Raw genomic sequence first — 23,166 nt, 5'->3', positions numbered from 1 at the left:
TTTGAAAATGCACCTGCAAACTGTGTCAGAGGCAGCTGGTCTGCTGCATTTTAGTGTGTTTGTGGGACTCCTGAAGCTTTGATAGTGAGCCGTGTCTGATACAACATTCTCCTGTTCAGTTATGTGTGTGTGTGTGTGTGTGTGTGTGTGTGTAACTCGGGCCTCTATAACATCAAGAACAAGTCAATTAGAAAAGGATTAACGGATTGGGAGCCGTGCGTGTTCTCGGGCTCTCAGGGCAGACAGAGGGGGGGGAACCCGGACAGGAGAGCGAGCGGCTCCTCTGTGCGTCTGAGCGAGCAGACGAACAACGGAGCCGACGCAGCGTGTTTTCTTAGATCAGTTTTCGCAGAGATGCGGGGGCAGGACGACGCTGAGGCCAAACGCTGCTGTGATCGCTGGTTCAAATCGCTTGGAAGCAGAAGAGACGCCCGATAAAAAGGCATGTAGGTAGTTTATTGTTCAGTTGGAACACATTCTCCATATTATTTTCAAGCATTACAACCTGACAATCTCATACACTGGAACATCATGAGTAAACTCGATTGGTCATGAACAACTTGATGCTTCATATGCGCATTCAGTACTATATAAACTTTGCAATACATAAATAACAATAACTGTGCGTCTCATATCAATATACACATTCAATACATAAATACACGTGTACAATGACACAGCATAGAAATATAACTTGATGCCTTGTGAAACAATGGAAAATACACAGATTCCTTGCTCGATCATCACAGTAACTCTTGCTGGAAAATTGCACAGATCTCTCACTAGAATACATGACGAGTCCTCCTGAATAAATGAGTGAGAACTCAGTGGGGTGTAATTCACAGTTGATAACATTCAGTGCATCCGACACCCTGTAATACAAGCCATGAACACAGTCACATGTTCTCAAGACAAGCTCACTCAACTTCACAGGTCAACGATGGGAATGGAGTGACGTTGGTGTGTGTGTGTGTGTGTGTGTGTGTGTGTGTGTGTGTGTGTGTGAATTTGGCAAGCCTTGTACATGTAGCTCAGAATAATAAACATCTGGAACATCGAGACATGCGTATCCATGCGCGTGTTTGAGAGAAATAGTGGCGCTGGTTTGAAAAGAGAAGTGACACCGTAGCTGCTGGTTGATTCTGAAAAGTGTTGCCGTCTCCTCGCGCTGCTGATGCTCCTTCTTCCCTGAGCCGTCACTCACTTTGTGATCCACTATTAGCATTAGCATCTCTGAAGTTTCATCTTTCTCGTCTCCGGTGTCAGTCGCTTCTGACTCCGGGAGGAAAGAGGCTGCGGCTCTGCTCTCGGAGCCGCACGCCTCCCTCCCTTTTCCGAACCAACTGCTGATAGAGTGGCTGCCAGGGGTTCACCTGAAGGCCGCGCCGTGTGCTGCTGGACTTTGAGAGAAAAGCCAAACTGCTGACTCCTTTGACCGCTGGCTTTGAAATGGAGCCTGTTTTTATGACTCAGTTCTGTTATTAATAGCTCCACGCTGTTCACATGCCCCATTGAGAACAAACACATCACGTGCCGGGTCATGGGCCTGGCAGCGGCGCTCAGAGCGCAAACCATCGGCAACTCACTCTGACATTAGTGGAGACTAAATTTACCTGACATTGGACAAGGTGGGTGAGGTTTGGAGTGATGTGTGTGAAGTGTGTGTGCGTGCGTGCTGGTGTTTATTAGATAATACTGTGAAAAATTGGGGCATGTCTAAAGGGTCTAGTGATGAATTCAGCTGTCACTTTGAGTGCTTGGTTCCTGCTTTATGGCACATTCATAAAGTTGAATTAAGACCTACTTCTTCAATACGCATGCATGAATGCTGATCAAACCCTCACGGCGCCTTTCGTAAGGCGTTTCTTGAACGCCTTTGTCATCTGCGTCGTAAGGGAAGAACACCAGGTGAGTCGTGCCTGCACTACGATGTCGACGATCATCTTAGCGACCATGCAATGACGAAGTTACAAACCGGGGGTTCAGCTGAAGAGTGATGCAGAACTTATTGTGTTCATGGACGTTGCAGTGCAGCACGGGATGCTTCGCTCTAGTTGGGTTGGGACAGTCCCAACGCCGCGGCCATGGCTGCAGCAAGGAGGGCGGAGCTGGCCAGGATCAACGCACTTCCCGACCGGAACACTTGCCGGCCGTTCAGGGGCTGGACCGGCCTGAAAGTGCCCACCATCGGCTTTCCATCGTGGAACTTGAGGTCGGAAAACGCCTTCAGCTGCAGGAACGCAGGTAAATACAAAGTTAGTTTCCTTGAGGTGAGCAGCTCAAAGACGAGATATTTAAAAAAAATAATAATAATAATAAAAAAGCACAATTCACTTGTAACCCTTTAAATGTTCGGGTCCTTTATCCTAACCTGTTCCATGCTCAGAGGGATGGGATTCTCAAACAAAGTCCAGATCACAGCCTCGGTGCAGCCGGGGGTGGTCAGAGAGCCCTTGTAGCGGTAGAAGGAGGTCAGATTCTGCTCAGACGGGATCAGCTGTGTCAGGGAGACTTCAGAAAAAGACGTGTTGGCATCTGAAAACAGAAAAAGCCACAGGTGAAACGTCAGCAACAATATCACGCGGCCGTGTTTTCCCCTTACTTATATTGAGCTTAGACCTACTTGTAGCCTTGATTTTTTGCAGAGCGTTGATGATGGGCTCGTACTTTCGGTTTCCACTGTTGGATCTCTGCAAATGGAAAAGAGAAAAAAACATTTCAGCACTTTCTTTTCAGCTTGAGCTCTGTTGTATAATTGTGCTGTTAGTTGGATTTCAGCAGCACAGAATCAAAAATGGTTACCTCATAGAAAAACCCAAGGACTGCAACTCCTTCTGGGTCTGATAGTGCTGTTGTCAGATCAGTGTAATCCTGCTTCATGTGAACAATGTGCAGCTGTTGATAAAATATCACCAAAGATGAGTCAACTTATGTTTCACAAAATGATAAAAATGATCAAATTATCAACACAAAGACTGAACCCATCAATACATTGATCAAATGAATAAGTATTGTCTGTGCATCCAATACCTGATAAAGCTTGTTTGTCTGTCTATAGGCGCCATTGTTTTCTGGAAAACTCATCAGTGAGCCACACTGTTACACTGACCGACATGTTTCTTCATTATAATGAACATGTGCACTGTAGTTTGTTTTGAGTCACTCCTCTCTAAGCCGTCCTTCTGCCATAAATACTCACTAACGTGTCAAATCCGCTGCTGAAAATAGTCCCCGACAAATACACCATTTACTGCTGTTTGAGTAACATTTGCTTTAACTACGGTGTCCAGTTGTTTTAACACAGTGTTGAGGCTTTTTCTAAAAATGAAAGTATATATTTGTGATTTACATCTTCAGTGGGAACAATTGGGGTTGAGCTGAGAGGTGGCTGCAGGATATTCACATACGTGTTGGAAAAGTTTATTTTATAAAGAAAAATCAGCCATTTTTTTGATTTGATAACTGAAATTATTGTTGCGTTACTGTTTCTTACAGTAAATGAAAAACATGATTTAAAGCTTCTACTTTATATTTGTCTATTTGATGTCTTTAGTGTTACAGACCTTCCCTCCATGTGATCCAGATCAGCATATCAGTAATTTCTCACAGTGACACTTCACCATGTTAGTGTAATGAGTTTAACATACCTCCATGGGATACTGCTCTCCATCGATGGTATGTTCGGAGCCAGGCCCTCCATTAGTGCCCCAGTGGAGGTGGAACTGAACGGCCTTGTAGGTGGTCGGCAGGCCTCCACCTGAGATGGTGCTGACATGAGGAACTCCTACCTGAACTGGTGGACACACACACACACACACACACACACATCAGACGTAAAGAGTTAAAACAACAGCTTCAAATCACCAGTGGCTGTTGGATGTTTAACAGAAAATCCACTCACCAGAGTGTCCGTTGTTCTTGATTGTGCCTTTAAAGATCTGCTGGTAGTTTGTGAACTGGAAAGGCGTCAGACGCTCATCTTTCAAAGCCTTCCTGGTGACGACGTTGATGGGCGACTGGGATTTTCCTGCACAGGCGTTGTTGGCGTGGTTCCACTTCTCTGGTGCTATAACAAGAAGACACCAGTTGGACTGATTGCTTTCTGTTCAAGGGCCTCTGATAAATTTCCTTCTGGTTTTAGACTCAAGTTTATCCTGTAGAACTTACTTTGGCTTTTCTTACAGACAGCAAGATGATTTGATCTCTCTGAGAGTGAGTGTATGACTGTAAATCCTCAATTACACAATTCACACATGGAGCACCACAGGGATCAGTACTGGTTCCTTTACAATTCTTCATGTACATGTTACAGCTGATGCTGGTGATTCTCAGATCTACGTGATCTTCAATTCAAGTGATATGATGCAACTCAGCGAACTACAGTGCGCTTGTACACATGAACGGGTTCTCTCAGACATTCCTTTAGTTACACTGCCACAGATTAAAAGTTATTAGCATCACACTTCAGTTGTCCTTGTCTTCAAACGTTAAGCCTCATTGCACAAATCTGTGTCACATTTCATAACACGCTTAACTTTGATCACGATGTTAACTTTGCTGTTCAATCGCGACTATTTAACTTCTTCAAAACATTCTCAAAATCTGAACTTGGAATATACTCCATGCTTTTATTACGTCCCGATTAGATTACTGTAAACGTATATATTCCTGTCTGAGTGGGTGCAACCTATCCAGACTTCAGCTGGTTCAGCTGAAGGTTGCATCAGCAAAACTACACACAGGATAGAAGAACATCTATAAATCAGAGGAGACCAGGCTTAATATCACTTTTCATGTTATTCTGTGCTTCTCCTCTTTTAAGTTGCTCCTTATTTTGATTTGAACATATGCATGTTAGTCACTTTAAATCTGTTGGTTTTGTCTTTTGTGAAGCATTTTGAATAAAGTTATTATTATTCTATTTTAAAGAAAATGTTACACCCTGTGTTATTAAATAAACTTACTGTTGCACTGATGATCACAGGTAAACTGGGTCTGATAGCACCAATCTGAAACACAGAGAGTAAAAGGTTTTCATTGACAAAGTACTGACAGTCATGGAGCGCTGTCAACAGTAAATAAAGATCTCACACACACACGCACGCACACACACACACTGACAAACACACGCGTGTTTGTGTGGCTGGCAACCATTCAGCTAGATTTTATGTGTATTTACAAATGTACCATTTTATTAATAGTTTATTATTTTTTTCATTTCTGCAAACAGTGAATTGTTCTCCCAGAGGTTTAAGTCAACACCACAGAGAAAGCCCTAACACACAGGAACTGTCTTCCTTTTCACAACACGCTGGTGTTTGTGCTTTATCTTTCCGTGCTATCAGAATAAACACAGAGCCAATCTTTTGCATCAGCGAAGTCCCGTTCTCACATGTTTGTCTGAGGGTTTATTAATATTTCACAATTGGTTTGCATGTTTCCACCCCATACTCAGAGACAAATATCTGCAGCTATCTCTCAAATCAAATATTTATGAAAAACACACATACCATTGAAAAAATACGGGGTGGGTCGCCTGCTCTGTTATTAGAACTGTATGAGGACCTCTCCTGGTGTTTGTGAAGGAAGTCAGTGCTTGCTTTCTTTGCCATGTTGGTAAGTCTTTTCCTCCTGCTCTGGCATGATAATGGGTACTGAAAATAAACGAAGCAGGGGGGCAAACATTTGCAGGGGGGGTGGGTGGGTTTCAGATTGTATCCACTGGTGCCATCACGCTGGTCCCAGTAAATAAAATGACGTTTCCTTTTTGTATTTATTTATTAATGCAGTTTTGTTGCAGGACGTCCGTGTGTGTGAGTAGAGCATGAGCAAGCAGAAGAGAAAAACGAGCGACTCTCTGTCACTGCAGTCTGATGCTGAGGGTATGAAAGGATTAGGATCAATTTCAATCCTTGACTCTGATTTGTAAAGTCACTTTCTGTCCTCAGAGATCTGCACTGAGGCTGCAGCTAAAATCAGCTTTATCAGAGGAACATTCAGGACGTCGTGTGAGTCCTCCAGACATGAGATTCATCCGTTACATCTGTTATCTGTGATAATGATATAATGATGTCAGTCATCACTCGTGACCTTGATGATCATATGTGACAAAATCCCTCACAGTAAAAGTATTAATTTTAATTAAAAATTTTAAATACTTCACTAGAGTGTTTCCATTTAATGCCACTTTATACTTCAACTCCACAGTGATTCAGACGGAAAATATTGAACCTTTCAATTTATTCCTCAGCTACAGTTACTTGTTACTAAATGAAGATTTTCCATATAAAGCATGTGATCAGCTTATAGAGTATGATGTAGTGTTTTAAACTCTATAATCTGACAGTATTATAAAGTGTATAGTAATAATAATAGTAATAATAGTTTCACCTCCACCAACTACAACAGTATAAACAGAAGAAATAAATTATAACATGATCTATTCTTGTGCACTTTTACTTTTAATAATACTTACTTTTTTAAAGAATATTTTTATAATAATACAGGACTTTTATTTGTATGAGTATTTTTACAGTGTTGGTAGTTTTACTTCTGTAAAGAATCTGAAAACTTCCTCCCTCACAGTCAGTGAGTAGAAATATCTTTTTTTTTATGGCTCACAGTCGCGTGTCCTCATCTCAGCCAATCAGATTTCTGTCCGCGAAGTTCTTGACCAGTCGACGCTTGTCTTTGATCTTTTGAGCGAACGAACAATATGAATGAGTTTCGATTGATCTCTGTGGACACAGTGAGGAAACGGCCAACAGGAAAACAAAAGGCAGCGAGAGGAAAACAAATATGCCACGCCCACACCCGCCGGCACGTCGACCAGAGCTGGAAACGTAAAGTGAATGCACGCTGACGCGGGAACGGAGCTTTTCATGCCATTGTGTTGAGTGCACCATGTAGAGCTAGACATAAACTGAGCAGCAGCTCACACACACACGGATTAAAGGGAGAGGGCAGAGAGAGACTCTGCCAGGCCCCGGACCCCCCCCCAAAGTCCCCCTCACGTGCCAGAACTGTCTCCAACTTTAAGATGGAGCGTCGAGGGAGAGATTCAGGGCCCCCAAGGAAATCAGGGTGTCATTATTTGGGGCCAATGCATTCACAACACAGAACAGAGAGGATCATGTTTCCCGCCCTCGCTGCAGACACACTGCACGTGTTTTCTCTCATGCGCTCTCCCGGGACAAACTTTTATCCCCCCGTGCGTCCAGCTGCGGGTCCTCGGCCGCGAGAGCGCGAGCGCGGGCGCATCCCGCTGCTCTGACACAGCTCTGAGCATAGATACCTTAACTCTTAATGACGGAACAGACACTGAAAATAGACAGTAACCTTCCCCTGGATGCCACAAACATGATCTAATTAACTGGAGGAGAGTTATTGATGTGTTTCAGAGCTTTTAATTAGAAGTTTAGTGGCATCTTCCCTCAGAATGACAAACTAATGGGCCGCGATCCAAACATCATTTATCCTGCTCTGTTCATTACTGTCTCTTTAAGGACTTAATTGGACTCTACGGTTTTTCCGGGTGGCATAAAAAATACTATAAAGCCAAATATGATCCCAACTTAAAGACAGATAGAAAAGGTGCACGTGGAGGTGATGAGAAAAACAAATGAGAGGTGCGTTGGTGACTAATGACTGATCACACTGACCAAAATAGCCTTGTCATTTATTCAGTAATCATGGTCGCTGCTAATTTACTCCATTACAATGTTGGTGCCAAACCGCGGGGCTTTTAATGTGAAATTAACGCCTCGGAATTAGCCGCTGAGCATTTGGAGACATTGGCGCTGCGCAGCTTGACGCGTCTCTCTGCGGCAGCGAGGACGCAAACGTCTGTCATTGGCTTGGAGCGCAGATCTGAGCAGGTGCAAGAGAGAGAGAGAGAGAGAGAGACTGACTCAGCTCGGTGTGATCCGGCTGCTTCAGTTTTTATTGGCCCCGCAGATACAGGATCTCTGAATCCCATCATGCCCCTGCGCGCGGAGCTCGGTTTGGGTGCAAGGTGCAGATGAGCCTGTCTGACACTCGAAGCCCGGTGCCTCACCAGTGTGATGGACAGGGCAGGTGGACAGCTTCACGGAGGCGGTTTGGGCGCGGGATACTGTGGCTCTTCACTCCGTCTTTTTTTATTTATTTATTTTTTACCTCTCCCGCATTTCTACGTCTATTCTGGGATTTCTATCTTTTTAGATTCTTGGGATTCCGCTATTGATCAACTTTCTAACTGAATAAAGTGACCGGCACGGCTGGAAAAAACCTGGTAAAAAGCAACTTCACCCCACTGGTCTCACTGAGAAGCTTCCTGATGTTTTAATTTATTCAATGTTGTTTATTTTTCCAAGCAATTAAATATCGAACATTAATTCAGATATTAGTGATCAATAAATTGCGTGCTTACATGTAAAATAACGTCACACATTTTGATCAGAGAGAAGAAAGACATGAGAAATAGATATTATTATTTATAGATATTAAAAGACAGGATGATTCTTTTTATTTCCAGAAAATATTAATTAATATTAGAAAATAAAAATCTCCTGATTCAGGTAATTACCCCGGTTACATCTGCTGCCTATATTTGGGACCTGTACAAAGGCTATAGATACATTAAAATAAATAAATATATTTATTATCATTATTATCATCATTATTTTAATTATTATTATTAATAGATATTTTCCAATAATGAATGAAAACACACTCACCCCCTGCTCCTGTGCACGCGGTCCAGAAGGATGTGAGGAGAACGGGCAGGATGAGCTGCTGCATCTTGGATCGTCTCTGTCTCAGTGAGTGAAGGCAACAACACAATGACTTGTTTTTTCCCAATGTGGTCGCATTCTTGCAGGGGGTCTTATACTTATCTATCAGCATACCCCGACAGGAAAGGAAGAGTGGCCCCTCCCCCCTCGGGCATCGCCTCCAATAAAGCTCTCCACTGATAAGAGCTCCAACAGGAGGGGGGAGGTGGGGCCCCATCAATGGGCTCCTGGTGTGCAGGAGCCAAATCTAATTCGATCATTACCATCATGGTGTCGATAGGCGAACACTTCCTGATGGTGTGAGTGGGAGCTGTGGCACAGGGGGAAATCAGATGGAGTTAATGATCAATGGGGGGGGGGGGGGGGGAATTGCTCCACAGGTAATCCAAGGTGGCCCCCAGGAGGTTAAAGAGAGCGACGAGAGAGGGATATTATGATTAGTGGACTGTAAACCTGGTGATCTTCATTTACATGTGAGATTAGAAAAATCAGTCAGTGCCATTACATCACATCACATCACATCACATTACAGAGTCTGTATATAAAAACAACATGTGAGTGAAGGTGGAGCTGATTATGACTAATTCATGTACAGAGGAGTTAATCTATAATAATGCTTCATATTATATAAAACGAACCTGTGTTTTATTTTGAAAGGTAACTACAACTGTTAAATGGATGCAGTAAAGAAAGAGAGAGACATATTTAAGAAATATTTAGTATCTTATAGGAATAAGAATTCAAAATAAAGTTTTGTGGGTTTAAACACACACACACACACACACACACACACACAGATATCAGGTGAAATTTTTAATAGGGTTTATTTTCCAGCCCAGTTCACCTTGTCCAGTCAGTGCAAAGCTTTGCAAAAAAAAAAAGTCAAAATCTTTCCTGAACTTTTCCACTGAAAAGTTGGAGCAGTGTAGTTGGAGCAGGTGGAGGCCCAGAATACCCTCGGTCTGAATTATTGATCATGCTGAGTGAGTACAGTGAGGGACACTGGCAGGAGTTTTTCCTATAAAAACATGAATCAGCTTGCGTTGCTCTTCTTGAAGCAGCAATCTGAAAGTCTGAAAAACTGCAGCTGGGCATGATGGTGTGTTAAAGTCTTGTCTTTGTATAGACTGTGTGTGTGTGTGTGTGTGTGTGTGTGGCATTGGAGTGTGAGTTACACTTTCACCCCCTTTTATTTTCCTAAATAAATGTCACCTTCAACACTGTTCAGAAAGGAAACGACTGTTGATTCATTTTACAGTGGAACTTTAGTCTTTCATCACCAGAGAACAGGAAGAAATGAAATGATTCATAACAATGAAAATTATGCAACACTCTCTTGATTTGATTGGCTGAAAGTGCTGGGCTTGTTGCAGAAGTACTGTCCTGTGTTCTTCATGATGGAAAAGCTCCATCTGGTGGACAAATGGAAGAACTTCATGTGTTTCCCCGGGCTGGAACAAGTATTCAGATGGTCTCATTAAAACCTTATTTTAACCAATAACACGGGTGGTGAAAAGTCCAGTATTTACCTCTGAAATATAGTCAACTAAAAGCATAAAGTAGAATAAATTTGAAATACTTAAAGTAGAAACACCTGAGTAAATGATATAAATTGTACTTGTACTTAAGTAAATGTACATAGTGTTTTCCTTGTCTGGTTTTCAGAAACCTCAGCCAAATAATTCAGAACACAAAATCACCAACACAGAGTATCTGGATTCAAAATATAAGAGTCTAAATAATAAACAAACAGTTAAATAATAATAAATAATCCACTGGAGGATTTGATTTGAGGGCGTTTACATCAAAATCATACATGTTCACCTCTCCTGGTACTTTAGTGCTGCAGGTTGTTCCATCAGCTTTGACCTCTGTCTGTTCAGGTTGTGAGTCTTTGTTCTTGATTTCTACACAGTCTGTCTCCATTTGATCCGGTCCCTGTGATGAGACAAAATGATCCATATACCTTGACACTTTGAGTTACAAGTAAATAAGCAGACAGGGAAACTGATCCATGATATAATCTTTTATTTTAACCCATGGGATTTAACTTTTACAGTGCATTTCTTTACAACAATTATTCATTAAGTGACAGGTTTTAGCCACCACTACAGATCAGATAACTATGTATGTTACATTTCTGAGCTCCTCTTAAAAGATTCTGACTTCATGAACACCTTGTGATAAAATCCCAAATATTAGTTGAAGGAAACCAGACAGGTTAAAGGACCAGTGTGTCGGGTTCAGGAGGATCTATTCAAATGGAATATAATATTCATTATTATGTTTTAATTAGTGTATAATCACCTGAAACTAACAATCGTCATGTTTTCATTAGCCTTGAATGAGCCCTTCATATCTACACAAGGAGCAGGTCGCCTTCCACGGAGCCCGGCCATGTTTCTACAGCAGCCCAGAATGGACAAACCAAACTCTGGCTCTAGAGAGGGCTTTTTGCATTTTTACGCCACCGTAGTTTCTCCTATGCACTTGGAAAAGGAGGGGTGGGTGGTGGTGGTGTTTAGTTGGCTGCAATCTGCAACCCCGCCACTAGATGCCACTAAATCCTCCACACTGGCCCTTTAACTAACTCAGCGACATCCGATCGCCGACTGAAATGGTTAGCCTCAATATCAAACTGAACCACTTGTTAATCTTTAGTTGTCTCAGTGTTATTAAGCAGCTAACTATCTGTACCATTAAAACATACAGAGAGGTGGCCAATTAGAAACCTGCTGCCATCCATAAGAAAGAAAAAGGCTTTAAAAATAGACAAAACAAAATATGGCACTATTGTCTCAAGGAACAACCAGTAGACACAAACACATTTTTCAAAGGGGACTGTCGCCAAACGCCCCCAAACAGAACAAGAAACTCCAAGCACTTTGTTCAGTCTTTTCCCGAGCAGTCTCCACTGCCAGCTCCGAGGAGTTGTCGTCAGTCAGATGGACATCAAGCTTTAAAGTGGACATTAAGCCTCATTCTCAAGCGTCTCAGCAGAAAAAACCTTGAGGAAATTCTCTCTTCTCACATCACAGAATACCAACAGTACCTTCAGTTGACTTTTACTCACGAGAAGGAGACGTCACAGAAATCTGCAGTCTCTCGTCATCATCATCATCATCATCATCATCATCAGCACGTTCTCTTCCTCCTGACATGTCAAGCACACATCCCACAAAACAAACAACGCGCAGCATTGCATCGGTCTGTCCGTACACATCCCCCAGAACGTCTAATGTTGCAACATAGCTATACTGGAGAAAAGCATTGATAAAGACAGAACCACATTGACTGTGCATATACATAATTTTGAAAACACATTGCAGCAATGAACACATATACAACCCACCAAATGCACAAGAACATAAACTCGATCCAGTTACCCATTACATATTACATTCAGGCCTCTAAGAAAAAAGATGCGATGGCAGAGTAAACAGCAGATTTCTCCCTTTTGCTCAAGTTTGGTCTCAAATTCCCTCAAAAACACAACAGCTAGTAGTGCACAAAATAAGAATACAAAATTAGACTTTTAAATACTGTAGCAGCAATTCCTTTCTTTTGAAGTTGAAAGCCTCCAATAGTACAGGTAAAGGCTTTGGAGTTCCCGACACGTGGAAGGGTGAGCGATTGTCCTCTGAAGTGCGAGACAGTGTCTGTAAGGAGGGTGCAGGTGTTTGGTACTAAAGGTGGGTGGACAGGTTGGAGATGTGTCTCGGACAGGGCACTGCTCGAGGACCGAGCCGCGTGGAGGCAGCAGGACGCTGCGGCGCTCCGGGCTGAAAATGTCTTTGAACAGAAGGGGTTTGTTCTGTAGGAAAAACCTCCTCCGCTGACACGCCTCCATCTCAGACGTTCCCGTTCCTCTTCGCCACCTCCCAGACAGTCTCACAGTGCAAAGCGAGCCTCCCAAAGGGTAACAATTCCTCCTCATATTCACCCCCTCCTGCAGCCAAAACCACAGCAGGATGGGGTTTCAACGCAGCGCTCAGCTCATCCGTCCAAAACGAGCAGGACAGAGCCGAGGCGGGCCAAACTACACAACGCTTCTCTCAGCTGGAGGCTGTGGCGATGGCCTTCTTGAGCTGCTGGCAGCGGATCTCGCGGGTGCGGGACTCCAGGAGCAGGTCGTGGCAGGTGTTGCAGACCAGCACCGGGTCGTACAGCTGCTGGTCTGGGATGGGCAGCTTCAGATGACAACAGTCTTTACAGAACACATTGCCACAGTTCCTGAAAACAGAAAGTTCAGATCATTTTTTTAGATAGATGAATAAAGAAAAACTGCAGCGTTACAGCAGCAACTTCACATAAATCACAAACACAAATGAGGTGGTTGAGAAACAAATGCAAATAAAGATCCAGTTACATCTAAAATAGAATGAAATAAAACCTGAGAATAGAGACTAGTTAGATAGGACTCTAATGTGTGCTGAATATATATTGTATAATTATAGAATTATCTTCTAACATACATATTAAGTTAAATAGACATTGCTTAAAGTACTTTTACATGATAACAGCTCTGCACTAATAAATGACTCTTCCTGTTTAAGGGGTCATTTTAAAGCAGTGTGTTGTAATGGACAGGACTTTATATGATGACTTAAAAAAACAAAAAAACAATCCTCGTCTTAAATATTCAAATCACTTACTGGTTTGTAATAAATGTCAAATACCAAATCTGTGATTTCAGGTACAGATTTAATACATTTCAAGAACCAAGATGCTTGGTGCATGAAAGTGGAGCAAGGTCAACAGTCCCAGTCAAAAAAGGCATAAACATACTCAAAGGTGAAAACGGCAAGAAACTATTTGTGCTGAAAGACTAAGAATAGTTTCAGGTGTGATCACACAGCGCTGCATGTGGCTGTATCGTTTTCCTGTTGTTTTACAACAGTTCTCTTCGCTTGAGACTGGGACTATATCTGTCTATCTAAAGCTGTTGTACTGTCGTCCTGGTGCAAAACATAGTCTCGATCTTAATATCAGTGTCGTGGTGTGTTCCAGCTCTCGGCTGAGATTTGTGGCGCGTGACGGTGATGCCGTCATCCCTGGTACAGACAAAATGTTTCCAGACACTGGCTGCTGATGTCACTGTTTAAATACAGTTAACAGCCTGTGAGTGAACCACAGGACTGATTCTGTTTGATCATTTTATTTAACTTTTACATCTGCTGTGTTTCAAACGGTCACACATACAGGCAGCATCTAATAGATCATTACATTTGGTCCATCCCTGTATTTTCAGAGTGGAGCTCTGTCTGTGGATGTTTCATTCCTTTTTCTAATTCGGGACAACTCAGTCTCAGTTTCTCAGTGGAGCATATAAATAGCTCTCCGGCTAACCGAGGGCCTTTGATGCTGAAACCATGGGCTGAGACCAAAGCTTGGTTTATTGCCTTGAAAATACAAAGCAAAGTGTGTACTTGAATCGCAGGCTGCCACTTTGGCATCAAGAGCGCAGAGAAAAGTGTGAGACAAAAAAAGCTCCCTGCTCATTAAAAAAACAAAACAGTAGAGACTACAGAAAGAACAGTGACAGATCTCTGTCACAATAAACAAGAGGGACTTTACTGATAATCGACAGGATTTGATTATCAGAATCGAGCTGGTTACAAATCGAATGTTTCTCAGATTGTCATTAAAGGACCAGGTTTTTTACTTTTTTACCTGTTCGTCAAAAAAAACCAAAAAACGAGACAAATTGTTATTTTGGGTTGTGGTAACCTGTGATGACATCATACATTTTTAAACTACGTATTTACAATAAGAAGAAGTAATCAATAAATTAATAGTAGAAATAATCTAATAATAATAAGAATCTCAAACATCCCACAACAACAGTCCTGATCACATGAGGAAATGATGAAAGCAGCTGCTCTCAGTGTTTATGCAGCTGTGAATCAGAAGATGCATTGAGACTTTTCCTGTATTTAACATTTTAATTAGGATCTTTTTCTCTTTATAACAAACATGTACGAAAATATTTCAAATCCAGCAAAGAAACCAAAATAAACTCTTTGATATTCAACACCCGAGCTGTTTTATTAATGTAAGAAAACCACGGTGAAGCCCCACCTGCAGTGGTGACGTCTCTTGGCTATCCAGAACTCACAGTCACAGTTGAAACAATGGGAGGCCATGTGGTCGGGGACCCACCTCGTGACCTACACAGACACAGACATCTCTGTCAGAACAGTATGTGTTAATAAAGGGTGCTCAAAGCCATACAGGTGAGGAAGTGGAGACAGAGTGTATTAGAGAGACATTAAGGCTCCAAAGAAGGCTGACCTCTGTGTCCTTGCGCTCCACTCGGTCCCAGCTGCCCTCAGACAGACGGTCCTCACTGTGGGTGGACAGAGAATCCTCCTCGTTGCTGTTGTCTGACTCCCGCAGACACGTCTGACACAGAGAGAGCAAGGTGAGATCAGAGGACAGGAACATGAGAAGAGAGGACACTCCTGGAGATAATCACAACTAAATATTTACCGCAGAGAGATAAAAGCACTGAATAATATCATCACTGAAAAAACCACTCACAATGTCGTCCTCGTAGTCGATGTCTGGCTCTGAGGGAGGGGTGCCGTACTGTTTACTCTCCAGCCTCATCTGCAGCTGTCGCACCTGCTGCCGCAGCACCTCCACCTCCTGCTTGTAACCTGCCTCAATCTGCCGCAGTCTCTGCTGCACGGCGTCCATGGCCACCGGCAGCCCGTCATCATCGAGGTAAGCTGGGGCTTGGGGTGGGGGAGGGGAGCTGGAAGCAGAGGGCGAGGAGTATGACACAGGTAGGAGCTGATGGCCTGCCAGGGAGTAGCTGCTGAGGGCAGCGGCAGCAGGGCCACACACGCCGATGTAGCCGGCACTCCTTGCAGCAGACAGCCATCCAGGCTGCAGAGGGCTGCTGGGACAACACAAAGCCTCCCTGCGGCAGCACTGGGACCCGTTGGCGATGGCGAAGCCCTGGGAGCGGAGCAGCTTACTGGCGAGCCGGCGGCTCTGGTAAGTGTTGGGCTGCAAGGCCCGGGTGAAGCCAGAGTGAGCAGCACTGCTACAGGCGGACTGGACCAGACCCTGGACGCTCTCCCAGTGAGAGCCGAGCAGGGACAGGTCTGACAGCTGGCTCTGGGAGATCAGGTGGCGAGCTGCGACCTGGGTGCAGTCTACAGTTGCTGCTGCAACTGTCAGCACACGCTCTCTTCCTTTCACTACGTCTGTCCTCATGTCCTCCTTCTCCTTCTGAGGTTGGACCTCGGGCTGCGACTCAGGCTGCTCCTCAGTCTTCAGATCTTGGGTTAGATCCTGGCTCACTGTGGGGGGCGGGGTGGGGGGAAGCTCTCTCTCGTCTGTGAGAGTCTCCGTGGAGTCCTCCATGGGAAGGAGTGGTGTCAGCTGCTTAACAGCCAGCAGGCCTGCAGACTCTGGGAGGCCGTTTGCTTGGCCGTCCATGTGGCCGTTAAGCAGCGAGGTGGGTGTGGCTGCAGGTTGGGCGCCGTTGCAGGGGAGAGGTAAGCACGGCTCTGATTTATGAGTGGGTGATGTGGTGCTCTCAGCAGTCCTGTGGGGGCTCTCAGCCTCCGGTGGAGGGGGTGGGAGTGGTGGGTTTGTGATCTGAGGCAAAGCCTGTTGGAGGACAGGAGTGGGGAAAGGAGTGTGAGCGACTGTGATGTCCTTCCTGAGAGGGACAGGGGGAAGGGGCAGGGAGGGCAGGGGCTGTGTGGTGAGACAGGGCTCCTCCAGTGTGTCTTCACCGCTCTCTGTGCCTGGGACGTCCTCTGGGCTCTTGGTGGGACTCTGACGTAGAGGTTCCCCCTCAGCGCTGTCCGGTCCAGTGTCAGGTACGACCTCCTCAGAGCGGTCTGCAGGGCTTTCCTCCATGGCGGGCGAGGGCTCTATGGCAGAACGACCCTCCTGGCAGTGCTTATTGAGATTGGGGTCGCTGGATGTACGTGTCAGGGGCACCCCGTTCTCAAAAGCTGTCAGCAGGTTGTCCATGGAGCGGGTCTTGGGAAGTCTGGAAATGGGAGAAAAGGATTTGTTTTCCCATGTGCAGCATTGACAATGATACAGTTCTCTGTCTGTGGCTGTAGAGGGCAGCGTGACTCTCTGTGAACGTGAATGTTTTAATATTCATATGAATCTCTGCTCAGTGAACAGTAAGTACAGATACTGAGCAACAGATCAGAGATCAGATTTGCTTCAAACAACAACGTACCTGTCCAGGGAACGGGAGGTGAGTTCGTCTCCTGTGACATTAGGGGGGAGGTAGAGCTCCATAGAATCATCCACAGCGGTGCACGGGGAGGAGGTCGGCAGGTAAACAGCTGTCCACAGCTGCAATGCCCGAGTGTGGCAGACTGGCTGCAGCACCTGGCGGACGAACGAGTGACGGGGGAAGGTCAGCACACAGTAATGATGATACCTATGACTCGATCGGTGCTGCTCTTCCTGAGCTGTGGGTGGTGTATTATGATCACATTGATGCTTTTCTTAGACAGTGTGGATCAGAAAGGCAGAGAAAGTGGAACAGATTTAATAGAAAGCTTTAAATCTTTGATCTAAAACAGTTTGGAGATTAAAGTTGAAGCTGGAGTCGTTCTGTCCATGAATCATTAATCAGGCCACTTATTCTGCTCAGGATCTAAAAGTAGTAAGAGTACAGATCTGCTAATTCATGCTATACTCCTTAAAGGCAACCTCCAGCTGTTACTGTATTTACGTGGTGGCTCTCTACGAAGGCATGAATCATACTATCAAAACTGGTCGGTACCATATCATGACTGGGGATGTAGAGGAAGTTCTGGAAGTTCTTGTTTCCCGTGCGGAGCAGGGACCACACAGAGCAGGTGCGTTTGTAGATGTTCCTCGCCTCCCTCTCGCGAGCGTTGTTGCACAGAAACGTGCCGTAAAGACACGAGTACGTGTGCTGCACCAACTTGACCTGGACACACGGGAGACCAAACAGGAAGTCAGGTGTTTATAACAGTGATTCATATTTATTGTGATGTAATTATCACTGCTAGTTCGATATAACAGCTGACTGATGTGAAATGATGTGAATGATAATGATATCTGTTTGGCTGCAGCATTTTCAAAGCAGTGTCTCAAATATTAAATGGTATGTTTTAACATGGTTTTATGTTATGCCCATGTCTCAAACTTTTGAATTTTATTGATGAAATAGTGTCACAGGAATGGATCTAACTGTTACCAGAAAGACAGAGAGAAGTGAGAAGTGCTGTGTGACCACCCACCAGGAAGGCCTCATTGAACTCAAACAGGCAGGGGAACTGTTTGAGCAGCTGGTGAACACAGTCCAGCCACTGCAGGAAGACGGGACACTGCTCGCTCACATCGTCGGCATTCTCCTGGTGGCCACAGCGGTCCCCAAACTTATGGCCGTAGTCCAACCACTCAGTCTCTACAAGCACCTGGAAACCCTGTGGACGACACGCTAGTCGGTACTGAAGGTAGCAGTAATATAGAGCAACAGAAACTATGCTTAATACTACATTTAAAACAATGTGTCCACATGTGAATCTAGACCAAATCATCCAACACTGCGTCTAAAAAAGACAAAAACTCAAACTCTCACCTCTAATGTTCTGTAGTAGGGGTCCAGCAGGATCTTGGCAAGGGCTACGATCTGGGGTGTGCGGTCCCACCCATCTGAACAGTGCACCAGGACGGGACGGCCTTCCCTCTCCACTGCTGAACACACCAGGGTGGCTGCCTTCAACATGACTGACAGGTGCTGCAGCCAACGGGTGCTCTCGAGTGATGAAAGCCAGCTGGAAGCACAAGAGGGGACTGAGTATATAGGTACAAATCTACATAGGTACATCTGTGTGTGGTATTGCTCTGCTGCGGGGTGACGCCATAATAATAATAAAAATAATAATAATAATAATAATAATAATAAGTGTGTGTGTGTGTGTGTGTTTGTGTGTGTGTGTGTGTCCCGTGCAAACGAGGGCAGAGCAGCTCAGAGAGAAAGGTCAAACAGATCGACTTACTTTCCTGGATCTGGGATCTGACTGCAGACGGCCCTCAGCGCCTGGAAGCTGTTACGGATGGCGTGGATATTGGCCATTCCCATGAACATCACCTCACAGTTGGGGTAGTACTCTAAACACAAACACACATAAACAACTCTGATGAAGGTCACTGGACGTAAACAATATTTAGCTTGTAAGATACAACAGCGCCACACGTTCAGATGCTGGTCATAATAATCATTTACACCTTCATATGACCTTGGCAGTTAAACAGCCGACTGTAGACGTGACTGTGTGCAGTCAGTGGTGGAAGGATATCACGGTACTGTAGAGAGTGGGGCCACTGTTTACAAAAAGCAGCACTCTAGGACCGACAGGAGAATGTATTGTATTGTATTGTATGAGACCTACAGTTATATTCTCTACACTGCTATCACACCAGAACCTGCTGAAAACATTGTTAGTGTTAAAACTGCATTATGGGACCAGGGGAACAGGCAGAAAACACAACATCTGACAGAATCACCTAATAAAGCTGATATGTTGAACTTCTGAGCAAACAGTTGCCTATTTACACAAGCACCAGACGTGGAGCAACTTATATATTTACTGTCCTTTGACCTTTGTTTTTGGTCTCCACTAACGTCCAATGTTTAACTTTTTAATTGCCTGTCTGCTATCCAGTCTGAGCAGGTCGTGTGGTGCTGGTGTGCAGCGGGTCCATCAGAGAGTCTGAGCTGCCTGCTGCTGCGGTTTATGACAAGTATTATTATAGCTGTGAAGAATGAAAATGCGATAAAGAAATCTAAATTCAGATTGGCTGAATTGTTGAGGACTTTTTGAATGCTCCAACACGCTCACCTTCACATTCACAGCCTCCACCCTTGGCTCGGTTTGCCACTGCGGCGGTATATGAGCGAGCGTCTAGAATCAGAAGCTTCTGTGGCACAGTGTTGTCATCGCAGCCGGAGCCGCCTGTCAGAGAGGAGTCTGGAGACACAGGTGGGAGGACAGACAGGAGATTTTGAGGAGAGGAAGAGAAAGACGGTGAGAGAGAGGAGAGGGAGGGAATCGTGCCAGGGACACGATCAACAGAAACTAATTGTAATGACTGAAAATCAATACCTCCTGATGACAGAACTACAGTGTTGCTATTAGTAACAATCACAAATGACCAGCTTTCAACAGCCACCACAGAGAAGGACGGGTAATTACTCCGGGGTTACAACTGAACAACCTCTCTCTGCACTCGGCCAGTGTTGTCCGTGTTGTGCTGCCACGCACTTTCCAGCCTGTTGTTGTTCAGCCAGTGATCGTACTAACGCCCCTCTGAGACGTGCACGACACTCCAAAAATATACTTTGAAATTATGCATCATGTTTTAAAAATAGAAAAATAAAAACAAAACGAAAACCGAGTTTTAAAAAAGATGCACATTTGTTTTTCAGTTTGTCCTACTTCCAGTCAAGTCACATTTTTAAACCATGCGAGTCTGAATATAACGAAGTCACATTAATGGAAACTGCATGTACCTCTTCTTATACTGGAGCATGTAAACTCTGCAGGAGATATAAGCATAGATGTGATTTACTGCTAGTTAATACTCAGCTGAATAAACTGTTGATAATGGATTTGCTGAACAAACCTAATGTATGCAGGAAGAATTGAAAGTGTTGTTTTGCTTGGCATTTATGTTTAGCATTAATATCTGTTGATAGACCACAACGTTAATGATTATGTACATGATAAAAATAATTTTACAACCAGAAGTCTAACATGAGTCCACACACATAAATCAAACAACAGCTTTACCAAAATCACTATCCGAGGAGTCGGGAGCTTCCCCGCGTTGTCGGCAGGCTGGCGCTCCACAGGTGCCCTTGGCTCCACCGTCCATCTGACAGGCCTTGGCGATGGATGTGACCAGGTACTCATCATCTGTGTTCCTCCAGCCCCACCAGCTGATCTCAGGCTGGCTGCAACGGGCGATCACTGCCCCGTTCTTTTGGTGCCTGGAAGTGAAGGTCGCAGTCAGTGAGCACGAGAACACGAGGCAGGAGAACATTAGGTGTGTGTTTATGACGGTGTGTGTCGGTAAACCTGCCTGTAGACCACCACAGGGATCCTCTTCCAGGATCTGAAGGAAGCCACGCTCTCCAGCTCCTTGTCAGTGATCCATATCGGCACCAGAAGCTTCTGCGGGTAGCTGGAGCACAGCCTGTGGACGGGAAGGACAGGGAACATGACGTTACTGGAGGAGGATTAAACACAGTTTATAATGCTGCATTACACAGTCAGTCCATTCAGGATAACTGTGCAAGGAGCAAGATGAGAAAAACTAGATATAACAGCGCTTTGATGTGAAGCAAACACATTCTCCGGTCTGAGAAGAGTGTTCTGGTTTTCAGGGTCACTGCTGCATCACTAACTCTGAGCGCCAGCAGAGAGCAAATCACAACGTGCTGCTGCCGAACTCCATCTGTCTCCGGTCTCCTCCTCCTCCTCCTCTCTCATGATATTCTCTTCAATTTCTCTTCACCTGCTCACGGTCTGAGGAGGGAGGGGGAGACAGTGTGTGTGTGTGTGTGTGTGTGTGTGTGTGTGTGTGTGTGTGTGTGAGAGATGGAAAGTGAAACACTGTGCTGAGTCATGGGCCTCAGCAGGCTGCGGCTTGTTTAATTAGCCAGTTGTCCTGTGTGTCTGTCTCCCTCAGCAGGATGTGCTCTCTTGGGCCCTCCGAGCAGACTGACCTTTTTTTGTAGCATTTATCTGCCCAGACAGCAAAGGAGACGCAAGTCTGATACACAGGTACACACACAGGTACACACACACATATGCATGGTACACTGAATTAATTTCTGCTTGACTGAGTGCTACAATTTTATTTATTTGTGTGTGTGTGTTAGAGACTGGAGCTGGTGAGGGTGTTGCTGCCGCGAGAGGTCGGATGACACAAAGGCAAGTCCACACACTGACTCGAGTTGTTGGGGATATTTAAAGGAACAATCTGCTGCAAATCTATCTTTTGGGTATTAAATATTCATGAGCCTGTAAGAGGACTCAGGAAAAACTGTCGAGTCATTTATGGAGCATGGCAGCTGTAGTCAGCCTGGATTCACAGCAGTTACAATAGATACCAACGGTAAATCAGACTCGCAGCAGAAATGCATCAAAACATCCAAAGAAACTTCAATGTCAAACTGAGGATTGTCTGAAACATACTGAGCGTATGGATTATTGACTGACTGTTTGTGACTCTGGGTGACCACTGGAACCTAACCTCACTGCTGTGAATCTACACCAAGGGTTTCACAGTGTGACACTGTGGGCTCCCCCTCAGACGAAACTGAGACAAGTGCACCGCCCCCCCATCTACGCTTGATAGATGCAACATTAAAAAAGGATGTATTTAATGGATTTTGTCACTCCTGTTATTAGTCTTACTTCAATTTGAGGGATAATCATGCTCTACGTTTTAGAACTACAGGGCTCGATAATTTTGCCTATAATTGTTCATATTTTGTTAAATTAGCACCATTAAAAGTTTGCTGAATTAGCGCTTAACTGTTCCTTTTGCACTACTCTCATGGATACAAAGACAACTATCAGTGCTTTTATTTGATGCTGAAGAAAACTTAAACCTGATGAAGGATTTTCCTATGATTTCTAAGTGGATCTATTTGTGATGCCACTTGAGATGATGATATCCTGTGTCTGTGTGTTCAGGATTTATTTTTAAATTACTTTAATTTACTTGAAGTACTTTGATTGCCTTTCTGCTCAGGCAGCATCTTTGCCGCACATTTCTTCCTCTGACAAACTGATTTAAAGTCGTTACAGCTGTGACTCCCTGAGCGAGCCATGAACCTCTCAGAGTCACCTCTCAGGTGAACTTGTGTAATTTAAATCCAACGCGACTGCTATCCCCCCCACATGTGACTGTAATTCAGCACTAATTCAAAATCTGCATTTTTCCAACAGAGGTCTGACACACAGTGCTGGGATGTACCAACACACACACACACACACACACACACACACACACACACACACACACACACAAGCTGTTTCTCACAAATCTGTACAGTTTGGCTCAAGGCCTACTCTCTGTCACAGCTCTATAAGCTTGTTGTCACTCAGTGACTTTCTAAAGGACCATCATGACTCCTGACAGTTGGACTATTTTACAGCTATCTGCCAGGACAGATGTGTCATGTGTGACGTACTTGTAGTTGCAGTTTATGTCCGACACTCTCCAGATGTTCTGTGTGTCGAAGCCCATCCTCTTCACTTCCATTTCCATTCTCTGACGCACGTGATCACCTACACACACACACACACACAGCACGGGGGGAGGAAATCATTTTAGCACAGGACACAATCCCAGAGGT

General features: G+C 44.5%; 2 protein-coding genes across 5 annotated transcripts in view; both read right to left on the bottom strand.

Annotated features, from left to right (window-relative positions):
- Positions 1-435: 435 nt before the first annotated feature.
- ca4a (carbonic anhydrase IV a) lies at positions 436-8,867 on the bottom strand. The gene is given in 9 exon segments (XM_056396552.1): positions 436-2,230; positions 2,372-2,535; positions 2,624-2,690; positions 2,803-2,895; positions 3,648-3,793; positions 3,902-4,066; positions 4,965-5,009; positions 8,718-8,804; positions 8,807-8,867. Coding segments are annotated over 9 exon segments (993 nt in total). The 5' UTR covers positions 8,853-8,867; the 3' UTR covers positions 436-2,050.
- A 1,920-nt stretch (positions 8,868-10,787) lies between these two features.
- The window catches only part of mtmr4 (myotubularin related protein 4), a 40,934-nt gene continuing 28,555 nt past the window's right edge, over positions 10,788-23,166 (bottom strand). For all 4 annotated transcript variants that reach the window (XM_056397106.1, XM_056397107.1, XM_056397104.1 and 1 more), the window contains 13 exons: positions 23,002-23,098; positions 20,880-20,993; positions 20,588-20,787; positions 19,637-19,765; positions 18,794-18,905; positions 18,373-18,568; positions 18,032-18,217; positions 17,548-17,718; positions 16,993-17,147; positions 15,318-16,791; positions 15,069-15,179; positions 14,856-14,944; positions 10,788-13,007 (listed from right to left, as the gene is read on the bottom strand). In XM_056397106.1, the coding sequence (XP_056253081.1) occupies positions 12,830-13,007; positions 14,856-14,944; positions 15,069-15,179; positions 15,318-16,791; positions 16,993-17,147; positions 17,548-17,718; positions 18,032-18,217; positions 18,373-18,568; positions 18,794-18,905; positions 19,637-19,765; positions 20,588-20,787; positions 20,880-20,993; positions 23,002-23,098 (3,212 nt within the window). In that variant the 3' untranslated portion in view covers positions 10,788-12,829. The remainder of the gene's footprint in view (positions 13,008-14,855; positions 14,945-15,068; positions 15,180-15,317; positions 16,792-16,992; positions 17,148-17,547; positions 17,719-18,031; positions 18,218-18,372; positions 18,569-18,793; positions 18,906-19,636; positions 19,766-20,587; positions 20,788-20,879; positions 20,994-23,001; positions 23,099-23,166) is intronic.

The sequence above is a fragment of the Seriola aureovittata genome, chromosome 15 (genome assembly GCF_021018895.1).
Source record: "Seriola aureovittata isolate HTS-2021-v1 ecotype China chromosome 15, ASM2101889v1, whole genome shotgun sequence".
Taxonomy (NCBI): domain Eukaryota; kingdom Metazoa; phylum Chordata; class Actinopteri; order Carangiformes; family Carangidae; genus Seriola; species Seriola aureovittata.
Note: the sequence above shows the minus strand (reverse complement) of the source record. Positions and strands in the feature narration are given on the sequence as shown.